Source organism: Globicephala melas, chromosome 1 (assembly GCF_963455315.2).
Source record: "Globicephala melas chromosome 1, mGloMel1.2, whole genome shotgun sequence".
Taxonomy (NCBI): domain Eukaryota; kingdom Metazoa; phylum Chordata; class Mammalia; order Artiodactyla; family Delphinidae; genus Globicephala; species Globicephala melas.
This window is the reverse complement of record NC_083314.1, coordinates 144371403-144391056: the sequence shown is the minus strand read 5'-3', so window position 1 is coordinate 144391056 and position 19654 is coordinate 144371403. Positions and strand designations below refer to the sequence as shown.

At 36.9% G+C, this 19654-nt stretch overlaps 1 protein-coding gene across 8 annotated transcripts in view; it reads right to left on the bottom strand.

The window, feature by feature from the left end:
- Positions 1–6760: 6760 nt before the first annotated feature.
- The window catches only part of TUT4 (terminal uridylyl transferase 4), a 149803-nt gene continuing 136909 nt past the window's right edge, over positions 6761–19654 (bottom strand). For 3 of the 8 annotated variants that reach the window (XM_030870138.3, XM_060305484.2, XM_060305485.2), the window contains exons 25-30: positions 18108–18223; positions 16955–17178; positions 16236–16336; positions 12659–13106; positions 8758–8916; positions 6761–7256 (exon numbers count right to left, since the gene is read on the bottom strand). In XM_030870138.3, the coding sequence (XP_030725998.2) occupies positions 7168–7256; positions 8758–8916; positions 12659–13106; positions 16236–16336; positions 16955–17178; positions 18108–18223 (1137 nt within the window). In that variant the 3' untranslated portion in view covers positions 6761–7167. Of the gene's footprint in view, positions 7346–8757; positions 8917–12658; positions 13107–16235; positions 16337–16954; positions 17179–18107; positions 18224–19654 lie in introns of all 8 variants that reach the window. The other 5 variants (XM_030870143.2, XM_030870144.2, XM_030870140.3 and 2 more) reach the window with 5 other exon arrangements.

Here is a 19654-nt window from a genome sequence, read left to right as displayed (position 1 = left end):
TCTTCACTTTTTCTTTTTTAAATGAAAGAGGTGCTGAGTTTTGTATCTTGTTTTGAATCATAATCCACATGTTTGTTTGAGTGATAATGCTTCCTAAGGGCTGCTTTTGACCTCTTTGTACAACCAACCTTGTTTGTACTCAAATTTATGAGGGTAGAATGGACTGGAACAGAAGGTATGAAACAAGGGGAGGATGTGGCCACCTGGTGACCCTCTTGTTATTAAATTTGACACACCCATTTCCTGTTTTTCTGTGGTTTAGTTTTGGTTTACACTGTGATTAGAACTGTTCTGAGAATCCTGAGATTTGTGCTGCTGCTTGCTGTACCGTTAAAAAACCAAGTCAGTAAAATATATTAGCTCCAAGTTTTATTTCTAGCAGCAGCAAGTGGTAATAAACATGAAAACTGACTGGTTAGCAGCAGCTTTATAAGAAAAGAATGAATTCAGTTTGTAAGGCTTCTTCTGGATCATTTAACAGTTGCACTGAATGTTCAACAAACAGTAAAACTTAACACTTTTTATATAGCGTTCTTCCACAGTGTTGTTTCTTCTTCCCCACAGCCTTGAATTCCAGATTAAGGTGCTCAGCGCCTTTATACTACGGGCATTGACATTATCAAATCTAGACAGTAGTAGTACGGCAACTAGGTTGAAAAAATTTGATGGAGAGAAAAGTATCTAATGCCACTCAGGGTTTTAACCTGAATTGCTGGACAACAGCACCATTCACATAACCAGAAAATACAGCAGGAAGAGACCAGGTTTTAGAGGGGTAGGTAAGGTAGTGAGGGTTGTGGTAGTAGTGAAAATGATGCATTCAGTTTAACTTGAAGTTTAATTTGAGACAGCTAAGGTATATCTAGATAAAGCCCATACATCGTAAATAAAAGCACAGTGATCCAACCCTGAATTGAGGTAATTGTGGAAGGTGTAGAATTGAATGCAGTGCCCAGGGAGATGTATGTATATGTAAGAAAAGCCAGTAATAGAATCATAGGCAACACCAACACTGTTGAGGAAGAAGTGCAAACACCGATTGAAAACTGAAATGAATCATTCAGAAAGGTAGAGGAAATAGAGTGGGTTTAGAAGCTAAGGACACAGAAGTAAAATAAGGACTGAATAGTGTCCACGGGTATTGATAATCAAGAGGGTGTTGGGGTCTTTGCTAGAAGAGTTTTGTCTACCTGTTCTTACCTTTCCTCCTTTAAAAAGGAAAAAATGATCAAATGATTTCCTGCAGCTCTGTCCTTGGCAAGAATTGTGAAGACCAGCTGCCTCACAGGATCCAGTTTCTTGGGAAGTCATATTTGGTCATAGGATAAACATCCTATTGCTTGCTGTTGAACTTAAGGACTTTTGCATCAATATTAAAGCATTTTGGGATCATATTTGAGATTTCATGTTCTTCACTGATTGCTCTCCTGATAATATCTGAGCTAATGTTGTCCATAAGAGCTATTATGGTTCATCATACAACTATATATAGGACTGCCTTTAAAAATTAAATGTAAGCACCTCTATTTGTATCTGCTATAGAGTCCTAGCAGTTATTTCTTTATCAAAGTGTTCTAAATGGAAAGAAATGTATGCTGGCTGAATGACCTTTGGACCAACCAAGTCATCATCCAGTATACTGTTAAAATAAAATTTTAAAAGTATACTTTATTATTAAACTATAAAAATTTAGAAACCCACCCCAAAACCCCAATAATTTTTTTTTTTTTTTTTTGCGGTACGCAGGCCTCTCACTGTGGTGGCCTCTCCCGTTGCAGAGCACAGGCTCCGGACGCACAGGCTCAGCGGCCATGGCTCATGGGCCCAGCCGCTCCACAGCATGTGGGATCTTCCTGGACCGGGGCACGAACCCGTGTCCCCTGCATCGGCAGGCGGACTCTCACCCACTGCGCCACCAGGGAAGCCCCCCAATAATTTTTAATACCAGAAATAAACCTCCCCAAGCATAAACTATAAACTTAAAGCATACTTAAGAGTGGGACGTGTCAAACCTCTCTCTAGAGATCATTTTGATAAATTACAGAATTGTAGAGGAGATGAATTTAGTACAGACTTTGCTGAAGGACCATTTCTGTCAACTATGTGCTAGCCTACTGGATGAGTGAGGCCTTGGAACTATATAGCTTTACAACTTTTGACTAGCCTATATTAAGAGACACATTTTACATCTTACCTCTGAACTCATACATATTCTGCACTAAAACAAATTTCAGGAAAAAATTCGTATTCCCTGTGCAAAATACATTCTGATATTTCTTATGCAGTATCAGTTTTACTATCGGGTGCAAACCACTAAATTGATTACACTTCCCACAATATGAATTATACTACTTTAAAAGCTTTGCCATAGGGCACAATGACCTGTTAATACTAAGGAATGAAGAGAGATGTGTTCTCAGGGGCAAAGGAAATAATGGATTTGGTGAGAGGCTTCCAATATAACAACCCAACTTAAAGTTCATTCCTCTAGCGCCTTTCCATTATTTTTGGTAGACTGACCTAAGTTTAAATAAGCATTAATCAGAAAAGAATGATCACAGATGCTGGCCACTCCCAGCCAAAAGTTAACAAGTTTCCACAGACAAAAAAGATAAAATAATCTGTTTTTTAAAATGCAAGAATACAGGTTCAAAGAGATTAAAAGATAAGAGATGGAAATTAAGCATGGCAGAATTTAAGAAACAAAGATTTGAAAATTGGGAAACTGAAAGTCTTATTAGAAAACCCAAAATACAAAGTAGACAAGGCATAGAGAAAATAGGCTGGAGGGGGAAAAAATGGAAAATAATAAAAAGGTATAGAGATAATCAAGAAGACATGAAAAGAAATCCTGCATGTGTATAATTGACATTGCTGATAAACAAAATTGAGCAAATCAAACTTTAAAAATTCAAATAGAAGAAAAATCGCCTTGATTTAAAAGATAAAGAATTATATAGGCATCCAAGCAGAGAAATCAAGCCATGTATAGTGAGGGAAAAGATCAGGATGATCTCAGGTCTTCATTAAGGCAGAGAAGCAAAAGGCTCCAACGGTCAGGAAAACAAAGTGTGCCAGGAACTTTACACCCAGCCAAAGTTGTCCTTAAAATATAAAGGGAATAGACATTCTCAAGTATGCAAGTGCTTAAAAGCATACAACCACTTGGGAAAAAACTGCCTGATGATGAAATTTACTCAGCAAGAAATGAATCAAATTAAGGACTCAGGAAAAAAAGAAGCGGTAAAAGAAATGGTAGTAAACATTTTAGAAATTTTAAATTAAAAATGGGAAATTGGGCTTCCCTAGTGGCACAGTGGTTGAGAGTCCACCTGCCGATGCAGGGGACACGGGTTCGTGCCCCGGTCCAGGAAGATCCCACATGAGCCATGGCTGCTGAGCCTGCGCATCCAGAGCCTGTGCTCCGCAACAGGAGAGGCCGCAACAGTGAGAGGCCCGCGTGCCGCAAAAAAAAAAAAAAAAAATAGAAAATAAAAATGGGAAATTATCATAAGACAAATGAAATATCTGAACATTGTCTATATATGAATACTATAACCAGGAAGTAGGGGAACTCTTTTAAGTGTCCTGGTTTCATTTTTTATGACAGGAGTCATATACTATGTCTAAAACATACAAGAAGCTAGAAAAAAATTACTCCAGCCTCTTTAATGTTTTCTGTAATTGTCCTTAATTTTGAAGGAGTCTTTTAGAACTAGATTCTCTTGTAGAAAAAATTTTTAAGTTGAACATTTCACTTTTACATTTTTTTGTTAAATCCAAGTAAAATTAATTTGCCAGACGTACTAAATATAGCATATAAACCCACTTTTGTAAAACTTTTCCTGTGTGTGTATCTGTATATATGTGTACATATATGTATATAATGTATATATTTTAAGAGATGGTTTGAAAAAATGAAGTTCACTAGATATTAATAGTATTAATTTCTGGTTTATGGGTTTTCGAGTGATCTTTATACTTTGTTCTTTTACTTAATGCTTTTTTTGGTAATAAACAAACAAAGTTAAATTATCCTTTACAAGGAAAAATTGAGTTGTTTGGAGTTTAGAGCTTTTTTTTTTTTTTTTTTTTTGCGGTACGCAGGACTCTCACTGTTGTGGCCTCTCCTGTTGCGGAGCACAGGCTCCGGGATGCGCAGGCTCAGCGGCCATGGCTCACGGGCCCAGCCGCTCCACGGCATGTGGGATCTTCCTGGACCGAGGCACGAGAACCCGTGTCCCCTGCATCGTCAGGCGGACTCTCAACCACTGCGCCACCAGGGAAGCCCCCTAGAGCTTTTTTTATAAGCTTACCAACACAGTTTACAGATTGTTTCTTGGAACTGCAAATTGGTAACCACTTTTTGGCAATACAGCAATTTGGCAATATGTAGCAGGAACCTTAGAACTTTTATCCTTTTTATCTAATAATCCCATTTATAAGAATTCACCATAATAGAATACAGTTGACCTTTGAATAACACAGGTTTGAACTGCATGAGTCCACTTGTATGCAGGGTTTTTTCCAATAAATATTACTATCCTACATGATCCAAAGTTGGCTGAATCTGCAGATGTGGAACCATGGATATGGAGGGCCAACTATGGTATTTGAGCATCCATAGATTTTCGTATCTGCCACAGATCCTGGAACCAATTCTCTGCGGATTCTGAGGGATGACTATAATCAAATACACACAAAAATAGCCTTATCCTATCATCATTTTACATATATTTTTATGTAGAGAAGAACTGGAAATAGCAAAAATGTCCATCTGTAGGGAACTGAATTAGTAAATTACATAGTATATCATTAGTATTCATATTTTTAAATAATCTTTAGTGGCAAGGGAATATATTAATCTCTCCAAGTGATTAAACATTACACAAAACATCTCAAAGCAATGTGATCTTAAGTGTGTGTGTTCTCTGCAGAAGATTGATAATTTAATTTTATACTTTTCAATTGATCTACAATGAATTTGAATTCATAATCAAAAACTTAAGTTTGTAATTTATATGAAAAATTTGTAAACTTATGAAACTCAGCTACTACATAAATTATCAATACAAACTAAGAGTTTTCTATTTTTCAGCTTGGAACAGTTTTGCAGTTATTGAACACTGGCAATTACTGAAGGAGGAATAAATGAGATGCTAAAAATTACTATATAGAACACTGTTATACAAATAAAACCTAGGTTACTGGAGTTTATTGCCCCATAAATACCTTTTGCCAGGTGGTATACTGCCTTCCTTTGGGAAGGAAGACTGAACTGGGGGCAGTCTCTTGCTGCAGATTGGCAGATTGTTTTGTTTTGTTTTTGGCCACGCCGCATGGCTTGTGGGATTTTAGTTCCCCGACCAGGGATCGAACCCAGGCCCTCGGCAATGAGAGCGCAGAGTCCCAACCACTGGACCACCAGGGAATTCCCAGATTGTTTTCTTTTTAATGAATATTTCAAATATATACAAAAGTAGAACAGTAAAATGAATACCCTATTCTCTAAGACCTGAAAGGAAATGAAATACATAGAACACTGACTTTAAAAGAAAATCTTGAATTCTCCAAGTAACAGTTTAACAGAAAAGTATATGTTGGGCCAGGTTATCTCATTAACAAAACAAATAAGCTGAACTTCACCACTTAGTGGGATGCTGACTGAAGCTTTTTTTTTTTTTTAATTGAAGTATAATTGATCAACAACGCTGTGTTAGTTCCAGGTGCACAGCATAGTGATTCAATATTTCTCTACATTACAAAATGATCACCATGGGATGCTGAAGCTTTAATATGAAAAACTAACAGTAAACACACTTGATCTTAACATTTAACAAATGTCTTTCCAGGGCTATAAACACCACAGGAAAGTCTTCAACCTCCTGCAATAGATTTCAAGCATCTTCCTTCCATTTTGGAAAATATGGCAAAAGCCCAAGTGCTCTCATATTTAAGGAATGCATATCTGAGGAAGCAGAACAAAGATAACACACTGTTCTTAAAAGACATTTGTATTTACTTATTCTGCAGATTTCCAAATAAATCTATAGTATGATTTGGTCTAAAATCCCTGGCAAATCTCTGAGTTGTTTAGACAAGATGACCTCACCTCAATGTATAGTACCAAAAACAGCTACAAAATCTCCCACCAACAACACAAGTTTGAAATCCAACTATAATCACTGATCACAAGGCATTATTGGTAAACACCATCCTCACAAGTATACCTTCCAGGCAGTAGTACAGGACTCAGAATGGATAGTCTGGCACATGTTAGTTCCTCAGTAAATAAGAATTACCTTCCCTCCACTAAACTCTACTTCAAAAGATCTGATTCAATTCTATTTCCAACACATAACTGTGCTAACTTTAGAATTCATTTTGTTTTGCACCTCAGTTTTCCCAATGATAAAATGAGATAGCATCTGCTTCTATCAACCTCATATGGGTGTTGTGAAGATCCAATAAAATAACATGAAAAGATTCTTAGATCTTTTTCTAAAACTAAGTCTATGATTTAGAATACTCTATTCAATGAGAGTAAAACAAATCTCTGAATTGTTACATTATATTCCTATCATCTAAACAACCAGATGAATTAACAAAATTTGACTCTTGTCAAAAAGATTTATTAACTTAAAATAGAATTACTTCAAATACAGACAAAAGCAAATTTCTGTTCAAGTTGGAATATTTTCAATATACAAGAATGTAAAAGAAAAAAATTCTAAATCTTCATGTTGAAGTTTTATTTTATTATTTTTTTTCCTTTTAAAAAGTTTTTGGCACTACAAGGTTCTGTAAAGAATAGAAGTGACAAATTTAAAACACATGAAAGTCTTTCCTAATTCTTAAGAACAATATATATAAAGTCTGAAGCAACCAAAGTATGAATACAGCTAATAGAAAATAAAGAATGTAATTTTTAAATTCTCTCTTTATACAATTCATCAAGGTTAAACAAAACATAAAATTCCCTTAAAAATAGGGTAATAAAATAGATGAAATTTGTATCACTCAATTCGGTGATACTAGTAAAAACTATAGTTCATATTTATATACAAATAATACAGTCTTTAAAAACAGTCTTAGAATTTAAATAAGCTATCTAAACGTGTTAAAATTTTAAATCAGGACCTGATTTGTTTTGCTTTCCATTAAATGTCACTTTTTCTGCTGAATGTAACTGACATTGAGGTACGGATACCCTTGAGACAGCAGGATTGGCTGGTTGCTGTGCATCGGTAGAGCAGCTGAAAGAAAATGGACTCGCATTACTCCGACACGTTTCCTCTTGGTGGGTGGGGACAACGCTCTCTACACCGACGAGTGGCACATCTGTCTGTTGGACACAACACAGACAGGAAACTGAAAGGCTTGTGCCTATTTATCTGACAACCTCTTAGAATTAACTGTAGCTAGTTCTCTTTTTTTCTATTTATATAGTAAAGAAGAGATGAAGCATGTCAAAACATTTAGTGGGGGGAGAAGGAGGAGGAGGGAAGGAAAATGTGGGTATGTGAAAGAAAATAGAGGAGACAAGAGAGATGGAGGGGAGGAATTAAGGGGAAAAAATCCACCAGGGAAGAACTTCAGACTCTCCTCCTCCCCCAAAAGGGCTTGTATGACCAATAGTAATTTCCCTCAGCCCTAGTTCTTTGCTCAGAATAAACCAGCCATAGTTAAGGTTCTGCCATTCTATAATACAGCAATGCCCCACCAAGTGCAATGGATAGTTTACGAAGGCTTAAGTGTATCAAGCCTGATAATCATACCAGGGGCTTCCCCTGAGAAGTTATTTTATTTAGTCAACATTCCCAGAGTGCCTTTCTTTACTTTCTTGAACTCCTAGTTTAACTGTATTAACTCTGACTCTAGTTTTCTTAACTCCTAAGTTAACGAAGTGCTGAAGGCCAGATTCAGACATTCCTTATTTGAACTGAGATACTGCTGAGGCAAGTAGGTTAGATAAAATGCTATTCATTACTTAGATCAAAGCCATTATTGGTACATTAGTACCAAGAGAATATAATCAATTCTAATGTCATTCAAGTCTTAGTTTTACTAAACAAATTTGACTGTCACTACTCAACTCAAAAACTTCTACTGGATCCCCACCACTTACTAAGTCCAAACTCCTTCATAATATGGCCTCAGCCTACCTCCTCTAGCCTCATCACCTATACATTTTTCCATTTACCTCATCTAGTCCTATTATTTTCTCTTTTCTCTTTTTTCCCTATAGGAAAAAAGTTTCAGTGAAAAAAGTTCAGTATAATATGGATCACTTTTTTCAGTGAAAAAAGCTTTCACTGAGGCAAAACTAGTGACTTTGCATGTATTATGGCCTCAGCTAAGAACACTCCTCCTCTCTAATCTCTACATGATCTCTAGGAAAAAAATCCCATATCTCTTTCAAGATCTAGTTTGAATGTCAAAATCTTGTGCAATTTGATCCCTGGTGTCTATATTCTGCTCTCTCTGCTAGGGCAAAGTTAACTGATTCCTCTAAGCTCCTATTCTTGTCTATTTCACAGGTCTGGCTTTCCTAATAAAATATGCATTAAGTGCAAGGGCTTTATTTAATTCTTGCTTGAGCAATAAGCACCTAGCGCAGTCTGACACACAGTATGCTCTCTCAATAAATATTTACTGAATTCATAAATTTTCACTCCAAGAGCCTGGCCTTTACAAAGGCTCCTTGTCCCAGAACAAAACCCACCCAGCCTGTGACAAATACGTAAGCAATGGTACCTTGAGTATAGAAAGGTTTGTTGGGCTGAAATCTGGCATTTCCCTGATGCATGAAGTTCTGATGCAAACCATAAGGCCACGAAGCTGGGACAAGAGGGAAATGGGGTCGTGGTGCATGTTCCCAAGGAATTGGAGGATTTAGTCCTGGAAATCCTGGCTCTGCATTTCAACAATAAAGGAAAGACATATTTTAAAACATCACTTTGTTCATTCAAATATTCCTTCATTCCACAAAGATTTATTGAGTATCTACTACTGACCAAGAAATATGCTAAATGCAGAGGATACCAAAAAAAATTTTTTAAGGAATAAAAACACTGTAATTGTTCTCAAATTATTCATAAAGGAAACATTTAAGAAGACATACACAATAATATGTGGTAATTGCTATAACAGAGCGGTAGAAGGTGTCTAAAGTGAGGACTAACCCAATTGTTCAAGGACAGAGAAGGTTTTCCTAAAATGATGGACTAAATTGAGTGTTAAAGGACAAAGAACAAGTTATGCAAAATGGGACAAGGAGGACATTTTAGACAGAAGGAATAGTATGCTCAAAAGCCAGGAAGCCGGAAAATACAGCAAGTTTGGGAAGCTGCAAGACGATTGGCAATACAGAGACAGAGGTAAAGGAAGGCAGCGGTAAGAGAAAAGGCTGGACAGGTAGGTAGGATCTATATTTCAAAGAACCTTAGTACATCACTAAGGAGCTTAACATCTTATCCTAAAGGCAATGCCAACTACACCAGAATCAATTATATCTTGGCCTGGAAGGAGATCCTATTAGAAGCTGAGGCATTGTGGTGAAATAGCTGAAAACTTGGGCATTGGAGCCAAATAGGTCTAAGTTCAAATACCAGTTACAAAAATTACTAAGGTTTAATTATGAACCCCAGGTTGTTATGAGGATTAAATAAGATAACAAAAATAAAGTAGCCTACACAAATTATGTCATATTAAGCAGGAACTCAAAAAATATGAGTCCTATTCTTTCTATGGCAAACCACTCCCACCAATCTACTTCCCTTTAAGATCTATCTTTAAGTACGTCTTTCAAAGCACAGTAACCCCTGAATCTTCTGGATCATTTCTGGTGGCTTTTCTCATTCAGGATCACAATGTGGCAGGAAATAATCTAAAAGACACTATCCTTATTGACTAAACTTCCTAGCAGGAAGTTAGGAGGTACAGGATAGGGAGGAGTAGGGAGCAAGAAAACTGAAACCACACTCCTAGCCACACTCCTACCAAGCTCAGTCTTCTCAGGAGGTAACCAGGTAAACAAAGCAGCTGGTTCACTGCAAGTTCATAAAGCCAAGTTACAACTAAGAGCTAAAGCTGCAGAGCTCAGAGTTTACAAAAAATAAGACTGGGTATACAGTATTGAGGTATTGACCAATTGAGAAATGTTTTAACATAAAAGGGTATCTTTTAGAATATCCTTCAATCTCTCTTGGCCATTTTTCCCAACCAAGTATTTTCATAATACAATTAAAGATAGTCTGAAAAATTATCATTAAAGATAATCTGAAAAATGGGGTAAAAACTACTCATACAACCTCCTACTCTAATACAACCACTAGTATAATTTTAATATATCCCCATCCGGTCTCTCCATTTTTAACACAATGTTAACTTTAGCTGTAATATTAACTAGGAGTTGCGCACCTATCCAACAAATAATATTTGCTGTGTAACACTTTATTACATAATAATAATACATTATACAAATAATGTATCTACATCAGGCACTATACTGGACACCAGGGAGACAATGACAGGCAAGAAACAATTCATAACCTCTAAAAGTTCAGTCTAATGCATTATGCAGACAAGTAGACAGGCGATTTCAACACAGGAAGACAAGTGTTATAGTATGGATATTAAGGAAACATGAAGGAGAGAAATGATACCTAACACAACTGGAAGACAGGATCAACAGGAATTAAAGACTTCCTGAAGAAAGTGATCTAAATTTTAAAACGGAGGATGAGTAAGTTAGCCAAGCTTTGGAGCAAAGGAGAAGGAGGTGAGAGTGAGCAGGAGAGTTAATGGAGAGGATATTCCAGGCAGAGGGAACAACTTAGGTAAACAATCAGGGGTAAGAGTACGGTGTGTTTGTAGGATGTTAATTAATTAGTTCATTAAGGCTGAAACAGAGATCAAGGAGGCAGGGAGAAGAAGGAGTTAAAACTGAGTCGATATATCAAAAGGCAAAGCACTGGGCCTGTCTTCATGGTTATATAACTCAGTGACTATCAAGATGCATATCGTGGCATGCACACAATAAATATTTGTTGAATGAGAGAAGCAGAGGCCACATTAGAATGGCCATGTATGACATATATCCTTTGTTCCTGGAAATTTAAATGAGTTCCCACATTCTGGAATTTCTGCTCAGCAAAATATATTACCTGTATTATTCCAAAGAGGTCTCAGCGCTTTAAGAAATAATATATATTTGCTTAAAATTATCACTAAAATTATTTTGAAAATTGATAAAGGGAAAGAATCAAGCTTTTAGTCTGCATTTCCTATACAAACAATATTTCAGGATAACCAAGCAGTTAATAAGGAAAAGAATCACAGACAAAAATTACAGAAGAATCACAAAGAGTAAATAGAAAATACTGATAACTGTTAAATCTGGGTAATGGGGGGGTCATTATACTTTAATCTCTCCTTTTGTGTACATTTCAAATTTTCCCTAGTAAGAAAAAATCTACATATAAAACTACATGAATGGAATTTATCAACTATTTTTAAATATGCAAAGATTAAAAAATGACTGGATGGTAATACACCAAAATATTTCTGAGCAGTTCTGTCTAGGAATTGAGATTATATATGATTTTCTTTTTCAAATGCTCTACAAAGAATATGTATTACTTAGATATCAGTTAAAAAAAAAACTATTCTTTCTTAAGCTACAAAGTGCTACTAATCTTTTTCTTTTTTAAAAATTGCTCCTTACTATAAGGGGACTTCCCTTGTGGTCCAGTGGTTAAGACTCCACGCTCCCAATGTAGGGGGCCCGGGTTCGATCCCTGGTCAGGGAACTAGATCCCGCATGCCGCAACTAAAAGAGCCCGCATGCTACAACTAAGACCTCACGTAGCCAGAGAAGTAAATAAATATTAAAAATAAAACAAACAAAAGAAGTTAATTTATGGGCTTCCTGGTGGCGCAGTGGTTGAGAGTCCACCTGCCGACGCAGGGGACACGGGTTTGTGCCCCGGTCCGGGAAGATTCCACATGCCGCAGAGCGGCTGGGCCCGTGAGCCATGGCTGCTGAGCCTGCGCAAGAGGCCACAACAGTGAGAGGCCTGCGTACCACCAAAACAGAAAAAAACAAAACAAAACAAACAAACAAAAAATTGCTCCTTACTAAAAGATAGTTAAGGGTCTAGGGCAAAGATTACAGGTTTTGAAGAAAGAAACTGGTTTAAATCTTGGATCACTATGATTATGATAGGATGATAGTTACTTAACCCTTCAATTTCCTCAACTGTAAAATGAATGCTAGTAATACCTACACCAAGCAAGACTGCAGCGAAAATTTAAAATAATAACAAAATAATAACTAAAATTTATGTTTATTACCTCATTTAATATTCACAACATCCCTGTGAGTTAGGTGCTATTAATTCACCTATTTTACAGATGAAACCCATGCACAGATTACGCAACTGCCCAATGCCACATAATAAATGGCAGAGCCAGGATTCATATCCAGGCAGTCTGAATCCACAGCCTATACTCTTTGTCTAATGTTATACTGCCCCTGCACAAATACTGCTTGCCATCTTTTTACTCACATTTATTTCCCAGGTTCAACCAATAATACCAATCATCCAACCTTTCTACAGACAGACAGATACAAAAGAAGAAAAGGAAGGGTTACCCGAATTTCCCACTGTACCATTGTTCACCAGGGAATTTGGAGCCACAGTACGAGGCCAGTGTCCATCATGAGAGGAGCTAGGGATTGCCACAGGTCTGGCAGCAGGCTGTGCAAAGATGATGCTGGGATCGTTCAGGCCAATATTGCTGGGGGCGCTGCCTGGTGCAGAATGGATCACTGGGCCGTGAATAGGCCAGGATGGGGCAGGGATCTGGAGGGGGTGCATTGGCAACAATCCCATATTGTGCATGGGAGAATACTGAGCTGGTGGTGACTGAGGAAAGTTATACATAGGCATCTGGACCTGATGGGGGGGCTGGGCCCCCTGCTGAGGTGGGCCAAGCTTGGGTTGGGATCCTGGCTGAGATGGAGGCTGGGTAATGGCAGTGGATTGGGAAGAGTTCTGTGTAAATGGCTGGGGCTGAGGAGAATAAGATGGTGAATCAGACTGCAAAGAAAAAAAAAAAAACATTTTAAAATTAATTTACAAACATCTTAATTTTATAAAAGCAGAGATTATCAAAATATAAAACTATGGAGTTATTTTACTAGAATATTATAAATAGAACTCTATGATATACATAGTAACAAATAATAACAGAACCTCATTTTATATGAAGGCAGAGTTTTTCCCAAAGTTCTCAAACCCTCTCTCACAGAGGTTTTATCTCGTTAACCTTTTCACTGCCCAAAGAAGAGAGCCCAGACATCATACCCATCATGTAGAACCCACAATTCCAATTTTAACTAGAAATTTACATCTAAATATCTCAGAGTCACTTTCATTCAGCTCCTCAACAAGCATTTACTGAGTGTCAATTAAGTATTGGGGGGACTTCCCTGGTGGTGCAGTGGTTAAGAATCTACCTGCCAATGCAGGGGACACGGGTTAGAGCCCTGGTCCAGGAAGATCCCACATGCCATGGAGCAACTAAGCCCATGAGCCACAACTACTGAGTCCGTGTGCCACAACTACTGAAGCCCACGCACCTAGAGCCCATGCTCCACAACAAGAGAAGCCACCGCAATGAGAAGCCCAAGCACCACAACGAAGAGTGGCCCCGGCTTGCCGCAAATAGAGAAAGCCTGCCGGCAGCAATGAAGACCCAATGCAACCAAAAACTAAATAAATAAAAAAAGTAATTTTATAAAAAAGAAAAAAAAAGAATTAAAAAAATTATGTACTGGGCATTGTTCTAGGTATTAAAAATATAATACTAACATGTATGCCCTCATAAAGCTTAAAGTCAATGGGGGAAAACAGGAGGAACAGATAAAGTTTACATAAGCAATCACAATACAGTATAATAATTACTATGATAAACACTGTATAATATACAATGAAATCCCAGAGCAGGAACACCTAAACCCACTTTGGGAGAAGGAGGGAAGATAAGATGAAGGAAAGTGGAAATCTTCCTGAAGGAAGTGACCTTTAAGCTGAGACTCAAGATAAATAGAAAACAGTCTGATAAAAGGGTAGAGATAAGGAAAAGGGAAGATTCAGTTAGAGGGAACAACATAATTAAAGGTTATAGGTACAAAAATACATGTCCTTTAAAAAAAAAGTAATTGGAATCTGAAATGGTTGCCTAGGCTAGGGAAGCAAATGGTTGTAAGCTATTTTTTTACAGATAGAAACAACAGGACCTTGTGACTGACTGGATGTGGAGGCTGAGGGAGGAGTAGTAGTTCAGGAAACTAGATAGATAGCAGGATCATTCAATGAGATGGAGAACACAGGAGGAAGAGGCAAACCTGGGGAGTTGGAAAGAAATATAAGCTACATTCTAGACATGTTGAAGCTGCAGTGCTTTGTGAGACCTCCAAATAGCAATGTTCATTAGTCAGACTCTTACCCAAATCTCAGGTGAGAAAAAAGTGAGTGCTAGAAGCAGAAGATGAAAGTCAGGGGCACCACAGGAAAGTGATTAGAGCACAGGTTTTGGAGACAGAACCTAAGGATACAAGTTCTGGTTCCAAGTGCCTGTTGACCTCATGCAAGAAACTTAAATCTCAGCTTCTTCACCCGTAAGGTATAAATAATAATAGAATCTACATCAGAGGTTTTTATGAAGATTAACTACAACAATATATGTCAAAAATATAAACACCAAATTCAGAATAGAAGATACATTTTAGTAGCAAGGAAGGGATGGTAGGAAGGCTTTAAGATGGGAACAGCATCCAAGAGGAATGCATAGGGGTTGTCAACTGTGGGTAATATTTTAACAAACAACAAAGCATTAAGAATTGTTAAAACCTGGTGGTAGTGCATGGATGTTTATTATTTTCTATAATTTTTCAACATTTTAAAAATATTTTTTAATAAGAAACAGGAAGAACGAATGCATATACAGCACACAGCACTCAACAAATATTAGTTAATATAACTGTTATTATATAACTTTTATGAAACTGTCAGGCCCATAGTAGTACATATTCAAATGTTTGAGGTAGGGTTAGTGGGCTCCTAAATGTTTTTCCAAGACAAGCCCTACTGCTGCTCTTCAAATTCTCTAAGAATTTTTTCTAAAATACAGATCACATCAGATTTAGCATGTTTTAACAGATAACAGCTTTGAAGCTACACAGACCTGGGTTTGAATCTTTTAATTTTTCTTATTCTCAGCTTCCCAATTTGTAAAATTTGATCATACCAATACCTACCACTTCACATGTCCATTCAAAGGATTAAATGTGATAATACGTGTGAAGCACTAAAAGCATAGTGTCAGATTTAGAGTAAGCATTCAGTTAGTATTTAACTATTAATTTAAAAAGTGCAAGGTGAATACAGATTTAGACAAAGGTTAGAGCAACTCAGCAAAGTTAATAGACCTGTGAGTCTGAACACTAATTAAATACTCCATCTTTCACAGGATATATTTCACTAGGTATCCATATCAGCGATGAGAAGACACACAAAATTTCAAGCAAGTGAAGTGCCATGCATGTACTGCCCTAACAGTACTAAACCCTTAATACATCTCAATTTTGGGGTCTATTTTTAATTAATGGTACTCATATTCTTCCATTATGCAAAAGCTAAAACATCAAAATTATCACCTAATTTTTTTTTTTTTTTTTTTTTTTTTTGCGGTACACAGGCCTCTCACTGCTGTGGCCTCTCCCGTTGCGGAGCACAGGCTCCGGATGCGCAGGCTCAGCGGCCATGGCTCACGGGCCTAGCAGCTCCGCGGTATGTGGGACCTTCCCGGACCGGGGCACAAACCCGTGTCCCATACATCGGCAGGCGTACTCTTAACCACTGTGCCACCAGGGAAGCCCTATCACCTCATTTTAATCCAACCAACAACCTTATTTGGTAGTTACCTTATTTTACAAATAAGAAATAGGTTCACTGAAGTTAAGCAGCTTGCCCATAGATATAAACCCAGATCTACATTACTCCAAAAGTAATGCTCATTCTAGCTGATGTGCCTAGCAAGGACACCTCTATAAAGCACTGTGTAATCTGGAAGATTGTATTTACCAATCTGAAAGATCCTATCACCTACCAAAATTAGTACTATCTTCCTGCCAAGACCAACCCATCTACAGGCAGAGTACTTACACATTCTGAGGACTGTCTAGTCCTTATGGACTGATCACCTTGTTGTTGGGCTGAACCACCCACTTGTTGGGCATTTACAAGATTGCGGACCAGCTGGGCTGCTAAGAGAAGACATCAAAAAGAAATTCAACAGATAAAGAAAATAACAAAGAAACGACAATCAATAAACTCTCTTCTTCAGTACAACAGTCTCAAATCTGAGATTTTATAAACTTGGACTTTTAAACTTATGATTATGTTAGTGAAGGACTTTTAACAACTCATTTTTTTTCTTGTTTGTTAAGCCATTTCTCAATCCTTAGAGCATTAAAAAAAAAAAATACACTGGTCTTGGAAACAAGAACAAGTGTCATATTGCTTTTCTAAAGGAGACAATATATTTATTTAAGAAAATAACTTCTGCAATAAGAATCTGAATAACTGGAAATCATCACTTATATTTTGTTTTTTTCTTTCAATAAACTCTCATTTGGGTTTCTAATTCATGAAATTCCTTGTGATACATAACAGGAACAGATCTCCCTCTCTCATAAAAGCAGTGGGAAGAGATATAATTTCTCCTATATGTTCCCCCCAAAATCTCTCTCTCTTTGATAGATTGTTAAGGTCCAAAATCATACAGCTATGTTTAGAATAGAGAATAATCAGGGTCCTTAGAATGACACCAACATAAATGACTTTATTTCCACCAGAAACTATTTTTGGCCTTTTTTATTTACCTGCCACACTGCTATTCCTCTGACGGGCCAGCTTGACCTCTGGGCACTCCCTTCGCACATGTCCTGCATCTCCACAGATAAAACATCTGAGGTCTCTGGGGTCTCTAAAGTCTCGAGTGTCGTGGAGGTCTCGGGGGTCAAGAAGGTCTCGGGAGTCTTTCTCCTCTTCATTCCCTTCCTTCTCTTCTTCACTGTCTTTCTTCTTTAGTCTAAACAGTAAACTGCTGATACCAATAATGTGGGGCTAGGGACTTATAAACTGAATGAACTACAGAACAAACTAAACTATACAAGAGTCTCACAATAAAGGGATTAATGTGCCCATCATTTCATGCATCATTTTGAAGGCAAGGTTCTCACATTTATAGTACACCTACTCATATGGCAGAAACTGGGTACTCTAGTAGTTTTATAATACAATATCAATTTTTAATATTTAGTATCAAATTTTAATCTTGTAACAAATCCTTAGAGGTTGGTATTTACTATCTCCATTTTATAGAGGAAGACACTTGAGGTTTAAAGAAGGTAAGTGTCTTCTCTAAATTTAACAAAGAGCAGTGACGGAAACTAGGAGTTTACTCTGTCTGAAAAGTTCTAAGCTCTTTATATTAGGCAAGACTTGATGACTAAAGAAGGGATTATCCTGGCCTATTAACATAGTATATAGAACGTAGTAAAGTATATTTCATAGATGTATTTTCAGGGGGCACAGAGGATGTATATTCCTTAAGGTAAATATTATATAGGCATATCTCACAGCATATACCTCAAAGATTCAATTAATTATATTTTAATTATTGGTTTTCATAACTGTGAGGTCCTCAGCAAGAACCCCATATCTTGTTCTTTTATTCCCCTTCGATTCTAGCACAGTTTCCAGCACACAGTAGGTGTTAATAAATGCTTCTTCAGTTAAAAAAAAAAACCTGAGTGAATTAATGAATAAATGAACAAATAAATATCATGAGACACCACTGTACCAGAAATAAATCCCACTCTTTCACAAAATGCCACTCAAACATATATTGACCTAAAGGTTCAACTGAAAGCCCTGAACTTTCTCAACTTAAACATATCTGAACACAGTCATAGCTTCAATTTGTCTCACATTTATTTTCCCTGCAATGTTGATACATAATCATTTGCCAACCTTCTCCTTTTAGGGCAGTCTTTCATGTAGTGGCCTATTTTTCCACACACACGGCAACATCGATCATTGGGAGCCAGTTCTCCATCTGTTAGTACTCTGGAATCAAAGAAGTACTCCTAGGGAGAAAATACAACTTTACTAGGAAAAAAATCACTAAAAACTTTTGAATCCAAATGGAAAGCAGACTAAGACGCAAAAGTGATTTTTTGAAAAAGGAAATAAATACCAACAAATATTTCACTGAACTAAAACCATGATATGAAAACAAGATTCAGAATTATCATCATCAATATCACAGCTGCTAACAGTGCTAACCACTACACAGCCACATTATTTGCTCATTCATCTGTAGCATCTTTGTGTAATATCTCAATGAAAGTAGATATTATTTCCATGCTCATTTTATAGATGAGGAAACTGAGGCTCAGAAAATTCAAGTCGTTTGCCCACAGAAAAACGCTGGTAAGTAGCAGATAAAGGATTTAAAGCTAAGTCTGCCTGATTACAAAGCTCATGTTTTCTGCCCCACCAGCCTACTTCCAGAAAGGAATCATTCTCTTTACAAGACCTCTATGTAAAGAAATCAATCCTCTGGTTTATTTAAAATATCACTGGATTTGCATTCAACATTTCAATAATATATAACATTTACTATATAAAGTAGAATATACCTAAAAAGACTGTAGAGAACCAGTAAGAATTAAATCATTTTCCCAAGTCTTAGAAGAATCAGGCTCGTTTTTGCTTTATCCTACTACCTTGTTTATGCTTCTAAGCTTTACCTCAGTTTTGCACTATCACAGAGACTAGTTTTTCCTGATAGTACCCATATCTTTGGATGGCAAGAGAACATGTCCACTTAGCACTCTTTGATTTCTTCCTTAAATCTATCTAATGTCAGGGATAAAGTAATAAGAAACACACTGACTGGGATGGCTATTAAAAAAGAAAAAAGACAGTAACAAGTATTGGTGAGGATGTGGAAAAACTGCAACCCTCATATATTGCTGGTGGGAATATAAAATAGCACAGCTCTGTTAGGAAACAGTTTGGCAGCTCCTCAGAAAGTTAAACATAAACTTATCAAAATGACCCAGCAATTCTACTGTTATACATCCAAAAGAAATGAAAACATATATCCACACAAGATTTGGTACACAAATATTCACAGCAGCACTACTCATAATAGCCAAAAAGTAGAAACAATTCAAATTTCCAACAAACTGATAGGAATGAATAAATAAAACATAATATAACCATACAACTGAATATCATTCAACTATAAAAAAAAAATGAAGTACTGATACACGTTACAACATGAATGAACCCTGAAAACATTCTGCTAAATGAAAGAAACCAGTCACAAAAGGCTACATATTCTTTGATTCCATTTTCATAAAATGTCCACAGTAGGCAAATCTACAGTTGTGAGACGAAAAAGGAATGAGGATTGACTGCTAATGAGGACAGGAGTTTCCTTGAGAGAGGACGAAACATTCTAAAACTAGATGTAGTGATGGTTGCACAATCCTGCAGATATACTGAAA